The sequence below is a fragment of the Trachurus trachurus genome (genome assembly GCF_905171665.1).
Source record: "Trachurus trachurus genome assembly, chromosome: 9".
Classification (NCBI taxonomy): Eukaryota; Metazoa; Chordata; class Actinopteri; order Carangiformes; family Carangidae; genus Trachurus; species Trachurus trachurus.
The window spans coordinates 14,521,632-14,528,392 of NC_139895.1; the positions used below are offsets into that span (position 1 = coordinate 14,521,632).

At 42.9% G+C, this 6,761-nt stretch overlaps 1 protein-coding gene across 1 annotated transcript in view; it reads left to right on the top strand.

Moving 5' to 3' along the window:
• LOC310991161 (ADP-ribosylation factor-like protein 15) overlaps nucleotides 1–3,539 on the top strand; it is a 98,975-nt gene extending 95,436 nt beyond the window's left edge. Inside the window, exon 5 of the mRNA XM_083978773.1 lies at nucleotides 1,474–3,539. Within this exon, the coding sequence (XP_083834899.1) occupies nucleotides 1,474–1,626 (153 nt within the window). The 3' untranslated portion in view covers nucleotides 1,627–3,539. The remainder of the gene's footprint in view (nucleotides 1–1,473) is intronic.
• Nucleotides 3,540–6,761: the final 3,222 nt, after the last annotated feature.

Below are 6,761 nucleotides of genomic sequence, written 5' to 3' on the forward strand. Positions count from 1 at the left end.
ATTTGACTGTGTGACGGGCACCTGTGTGGATTCGGTGGTGTTTACAGGGTGCACAAAGGTATTTGTCTTCTTGTGTTGCTTTCAAATTACCAGGGTTATCTGGTATTTTGTTTTTTCTGTCGTAAGTGTAGAATTTCCGCTTTCCAGTTTCATTCCTTAAACACACACAGACACACACTGTGAAAACCAGATTAAAATAATTAGTACGAAACGCAAGAAAGAAAATCTGCTTTGGGTCAGTGTCTTCATGTTTTAACAAGTACAGATGACTGAGGAATAGCTACGCCTTTTGGATTTTAACATTGTTTATCAGCAAATTAAAAATATTTTAGCCACAATATGTCAATCTGAGTTTGAAGCTGTCTATACATGGAGGGGAATCATAGTTTTATTGTACCAGCGACATTATTGGCATTTTAATGTTGTTTCTTCTCAGAGCTGCTGACAGAACTCATTTGTCTGTGTACATTCATCACTGCCTATCAGACAAACAGGAGGCGATGGCTGAACTTCGTTCACATCGGGCAAGAGAAATTGCTTCCATTACTCTCTGCTTAAAAATGTCAGAAACCCTAACAACCTGCAGCACCTTCAGTGGAGGTCTAAGACATTGTTTCTCTCTGCTGAGATTTGTTTTTACGTAACAGCTGGTTCTGTTTCACCCACCCACCCCTTACTCCGACCTCACCACACCCCCACTGTCATGAGCTGCCAAAAGCCAACATATGAACTTTATAATCAACTGTTACAAAGAACAGTGCCAAGCCAATAAGCTGCATATTTCTCCGATAAGAAGACTGTTTTATTTCATGTAGTTTTACTCTGTTTTACTTCAGCATGTTTGGTTGCATTCTGGTGCAAATCTGTGTTTGGATAGTTCCATGGCTGCGGCTTCATGTATTTGTGAGTGATTATGTGAAGAAAACACACTGTGCATGGAAAACTACTTGAAGTGTGGATGGGGATGATACACACGGACCTGCTTTTTCCTTCTTCAGTGTCTTTGGCCTCAGAGGACAAAGAGTGTGGTCTCTGTAAACTCATGCAACATTAAAACCAGGGCTTCACTGGGTCGACTTAGAATTACAAAATTGATCAACCTGGGTTTTCCTGATTCCTCATGGGCTGAATCATGAGATGAAGCTGGTTTGAAAACATATCAAAGCTTTAGCAGGATTTCAAGGTTACTCAGTGCTAAAGCACAAAACACTATTTGGCCGCTGAAATCATCTGATTTTAAGTTTGTTTGTTTGAGATAAAACCAAAAAAATGTGCCCAGTATTTTCTGTAAATAGCACATGGTCTGAGACTGGTGTGGCTGCTTCTCATTGTAAAAACTGAGTGAAGATGTTTTGTTGATACGTCCCAACTGTCCTAACAACAGCAGCCGTTGTTCCCGCTTGATCACAAAGTGTGATCATTTCTGAACGTCATGTTGAAACTGACCACATTCTCTCTTTTTTGCCCCGGCAGATCAAGAAGTACTTTGAGCTGGAGCCGCTGGCCCGGGGGAAGCGCTGGATCCTGGAGGGAAGCACCACCGACCACATGGAGGCGGTGAAGGAGAGCTTCGGTCAGTTCATTAGCCTGTTGGAGGACAAAGACACAGAGCCCGCAAGGATATGATGCTACCACTGCTAATGCGGAGACATTAGCAGCTAACGACGGAGGAAAAAAAAAACACCACATCCTGCTGGTGCCCATGTTCACACACTCACACAGTCGCACAGACACAAACATGTACACACACTGTAAGAAAACACAGCAGATGTCGGCCTCTCTCTCTCTCTCTCTCTCTCTCTCTCCGAGATGTGTATTGTATGTTATCCTTCACTGCGGTCTCATTTGTTCGTACTGGAAGAGTGTGCACATGCAACAGTTAGCCACTACAGCCTGACAGAGGAGAGCTGCCATTAAACCCACCTGATGTAAAAGAGTTTGTCATGAAAAAGTCATTGAACTTTTGCCAGAAATGGAAATCGTGTTTACTACTGTCTGTGCCATTGTGATTAAATCAGTGGCATTTGGGACATATGGCATTCCTTTAGTCATGATTGGACACTAATACACTCTCTCTCTCACACACACACACACACACACACACACACACACAAACAAACACACACACATACACATACCGCCACACACAAAGTGGAGCCCAGGTTGTCTGTAGATATGTTTAACATCTCCACTAATTACTTTACAGGATGTTTGGGTGAGCACGGTTGATATCGTTTCCACTGAGGAGTACTGTATGGTTGTCAAGCGTGCTTCTCCTGTTGGTAACAACGAATGTCGTTGTGTGGTTGGAGTGTGTAGTCCAAAGCCTTGTGTTATGTACGGTAGTTACATATCGGTGCATCACACCGTGTCTGAATATCTAATCTGAATAGTGTAGTCTGAGTATCTCATGGAGTATTATGTACATGCAAACTGGCATATTGCTGTGTACACTCCTGTGTCGCCACACACAAGTACTTCTTATCATGTGACTAAGTGCTAAGTGGCGTCATGGAGATGCGAGTCCATTCGGAGAACGTGAGAATACGTCTGAATGCTTTTTATAAATGTGCAACTTAGGATATATTTTCTAGCTCTGTATGTTAACCGTAGAGCTACGTTCAGATTTTTTATATATAATTACCACACCTATGAATTCTTTCAAATCAAAGACCAAAAAACACAAAAAAACACAGTGATTAATGACTGGGCGGGGTGTATAGCCACAAACTAGAGAAATGCGCTGGATTTTGTTTCATTTCAATGTTTTAGCACATGTAATATTTGTTTTTTGTTTATCTACAATTTTACTGTATTTTTTTTCCCCCCTTTTGATTTTGACATAATGCCTCTCAACATTGGCGAGCGACTCCAGTCTCCCATCAGGGTGGAATACAAACTCTATCAATCAGCCGCAGCAACAGCTGCATCTGACAAGTCCCTGTCCGACAGCCTAATGCCTTCCAACTGTCTGTGAAGACCCCTCCCTGTCTGCTGTTTATCGTGGACCCCCGCCCCACCTCATCCCAACTCATTCCAACAAACACTGCCCCTCCACTCCAGCTCCGTTCCCCGTCCTCATTACTGCTCAGTGGGTTGTTTTTTTGTTTTGTTTTTTATCCCAAATGCCATCTTTTGGGCCGGCTGCCCTCGTGTGGACTCCAAACGTCTGAAATGAGTCGTGTTCATTGTGCCACAGGTGTGTGGCCGTTCCCGGGGATGTGCTCCAGTAACGGATCAAGTCCACACCTCCCTCCTGCGTGCTTTGCATTTTTATTGTTGCGTTGTTCAGTATTTTGTCAGGTTTTTAGAGATTGGAATCACTTTTTGTACATGACTTGAGATCTGCCAAGTAGTTTTTACAATTCACATGCATCACTGCATTCAACTGCTTGAATGCAAAATAAATCTTTCAACTAGGAGGGATTATACTGATGCCGGACTGTGTTCATCATCTGCTGACACATAGGTTTTAAAATGAAATGTTCGCTGCGGTCTTTTTGTTTGTTTGTTTTTTTTTTTTTGTATCTTTGTTTGTTTTTTCAATCATGCGTTTTGTCTAAAATTGGCAATTAAAGTTTTAAAAATGAAAACATTGTCTCAGTTGTTATTTGCATCTTGATTACGTCTGTCAATTAAAGTGTTGTCAAGTGTGTAAAAAGAAGACATGTCTCCCCCTCTCTAATATGTATTTAAAAGGGATATGGATGGCAGTTTGTTAAACAGTATAAATATTTATGCATCCTGAAAACTAGTCAAGATTTGTAGCTTTTCATCTGTTTGTTATCAGCAAATCATTGGGACTACTACAGTTCAGGCTGTTGTCAGTGAATCTATCATATAATGTGATATTAATACTTCATGTAACTGTATAAAATGTGTGATGAGTTGAATGTTTGCCCACGTTTTCTGGAAACATTTTCTTCACAGTGTCTCTGATTTGTGATTTAAGGTGGAAATCCGAGACGCTGGAAGATAATCAGGGAAACGCAGATGAACCAGTGGAGGTCGAGCCAAAGTTGAAGAAGGGGGGAAAAAAACAAAAAGGCTCAAAGTCAAAGTGGAGCAGCTGAAGAAAGTTCTGAGTGGAAAGTTAACCGAGTGAGACAGGAGTTCTTGATAAATATACTCTACTCTGTGCTACCTCTGCCTCCCCTTTTCTTCTCCTTTTGCCCTTCTTCCCTCTCTTTCAAATTAACCGTGTGGCTTTAATACAATGTGTGTCATGCAGGTTGCCCTGGCGACTCTTTGATCCTGTTTTCCAGTCTCTGCCTCTGGGGCAGACGTGCTTCTCTTCAGTCTGCTGCACACCAGCTCTGGAAGCTGCTGCAGCCCTGAGACAAACCATGGGCTGCTGCGCTCGTCTCACTCCCCTTTTTTCTTCCTGTCGCTCTCACTTTCTCTCTGTTTTCTCTCTCTCTCTCTCTCTCTCTCTCTCTCTCTCTCTCTCCCTCTCTCTCTTTCTCTCGGGTTCTCTCCATTTCTCTGTGTCTCTCTTGCTCGCTCTGCTTCTCTTTGGTCACGCCAAAACAGCCCTCTCTCAGCATGGGCATCCAGGGTGCCCTGGGGAAGAGAAGAGGCCAGAACCTCAGAGAAACAGCCCTCCTGGGAGAAAAAAGGGAGAGACAGGGGACCTCTCTCTCTCTCTCTCTCTCTCTCTTTTCCCTCCTCCTCACCCTCTCTTTCTGTCTGTACAGTTGAGTTTAATCTCTTGAAAAAGATGCAGCCAGTCCTCTCCTCCCACACTGAACCTTTACCTGCTCTGCCGGTGTAATTGCTGGTGTCTAGCTGCAGTTTTTTTTTCTTTTCTTTTTTTCTTCTGTCCTCGTCCTTATCGGTAGCAGAGCCAGTCAAGAAGTTACAGTATATTACTGATGTTATGAGATGATACACTCCAGCCTTTTTCAATCAGTCTGTGCTCACAGTAGCTTTACCAAGCAGCAGTAGCGGAGACGTGATGTTTACTGTGATGGATACAGTATCTCAAGGAAACATTCAAGTCTGTGCAAGTTGATTTTTATAATTCTCTAAAGTGAGTGGTAATTAATGGCTGCCTGGAAGGGAAGGAAAATCACTAGCAGAAATCCAAAGAGAAACTGTGACACGCTTGATTGTTGGCAGTGGTATAAAGTGAATATGTGCTCACAAAAGGAAGATGAAACATGCAAAAATGCATTTTAGAGAATGACTGCGTAGGAGCCTGAACTTCCACTGGAGTGCAAACCTGCCAATTACTTAACGCTCCGAGCTACGGCATCCGTCATAGTTTATTGTTTGTCTTTTTTGGTTTTAATTTCCTGACATCAAGAGTGCTGCATTCACGTCATTATCGGTCGTCTTTGCGTTCACAGCACACACGTATCGCAGTCAATGATGAGAAGACAGTAAATCTTTTTCGTCCAGTGTGGGTTGGATTTAAAACATGTGCTCATGTGTTCAGTGTGGCACCTCAGGACTGAAAACCAACACTCATGGTTTTACAGAGTAGGAAGGAGAACTGGCTGCAGAACGAAAGGAAGCCATGTAGGTTTTTAAAAAAAATATTATCCTCGCACTTTGCCGCCACATTTTACATTTTTCAGCATGACCTCAGTATGACTCCTAAACTACACCAAAGTAGAGGCTGTTTGATGTAGTACACACAGGGTCTGATAAATCCACATAGTGCATGCCTGCCAAAAACAATAGATGTTACACAAAAACAAGCCAAGCATTGGCAGTATCAAATTAAATGTTGTACGACAGAATTTAGGATGCGTTTCTAAGGGAACTTGTGCAGTTTTAGCTGTACGTAAAAAAATAAAAAAAAAACGCTTTTGATTTTTTTTTTCTTTCTTTCTTTCTTGATTTGACAAAATACAGAATACAGTGAAACCTAACTATCTAAAAATTATGTCATGGGAAATTTAGTGGTGCAATTACTGTATGTTGGCTTTTGTCTGAGAAGCCTTACTGTAAAGGAAGCATGTGGTGTTTTTCATATTTGGGCATGTACTGTAGTATATAATTATAAGGACGAAAGGTGTGCCACTTACAGTATGAGGGAGGGCCTACCAGAGGTACAAGGAAATGTCATCACACATAACAAAATGACCCCAGTGAGCTTTGTGAAATGCAAATGCGCGACCCGACGGGGAACCTAACTTTCGTTTACAAGACAAACAAAAGCAGGCATGTTTTCTTAAACTCTGCAAAGAATGCCCATTTCTCTTTGTCTTCTCCCTTCTCTCCCAGTCCAGTGTGTGTGGCAGCGTCTCTTCTGATAAGACCCCGCTAGGAGGTGGAACAGATGTTACCCTGATATCCATCTGGGCCTTGTACCCCTTGCACTGCCTCCCACAGCTGGTGTTCAACGCAGGTCACCCCACATTCCCGGCCCCTCACAGCGAGGGGCTGCTCCCACAAAAAAAAAAAAAAGGGAGAAACTTGCTCTCCTCATCATGATCGTCGAGCAGTGACGCAGCACAGAAATCTGCCTCACTCATGTTCTGTGTGTGTGTGTGTGTGTGTGTGTGTGTGTGTGTGTGTGTGTGTGTGTGTGTGTGTGTGTGTGTGTGTGTGTGTGTGTGTGTGTGTGTGTGTGTGTGTGTGTGTGTGTGTGTGTGTGTGTGTGTGTGTGTGTGTGTGAGAAGGCTGCCAGTCTGTCATCAGACAGGATCTCTGGGTTCATTCAAGGTGTTTCAACACTCTCCTGCCTTCATGACACTCTGACACACACACACGCCCCTTTAAAAAACAAACACAAATGCCGGGAATGCATC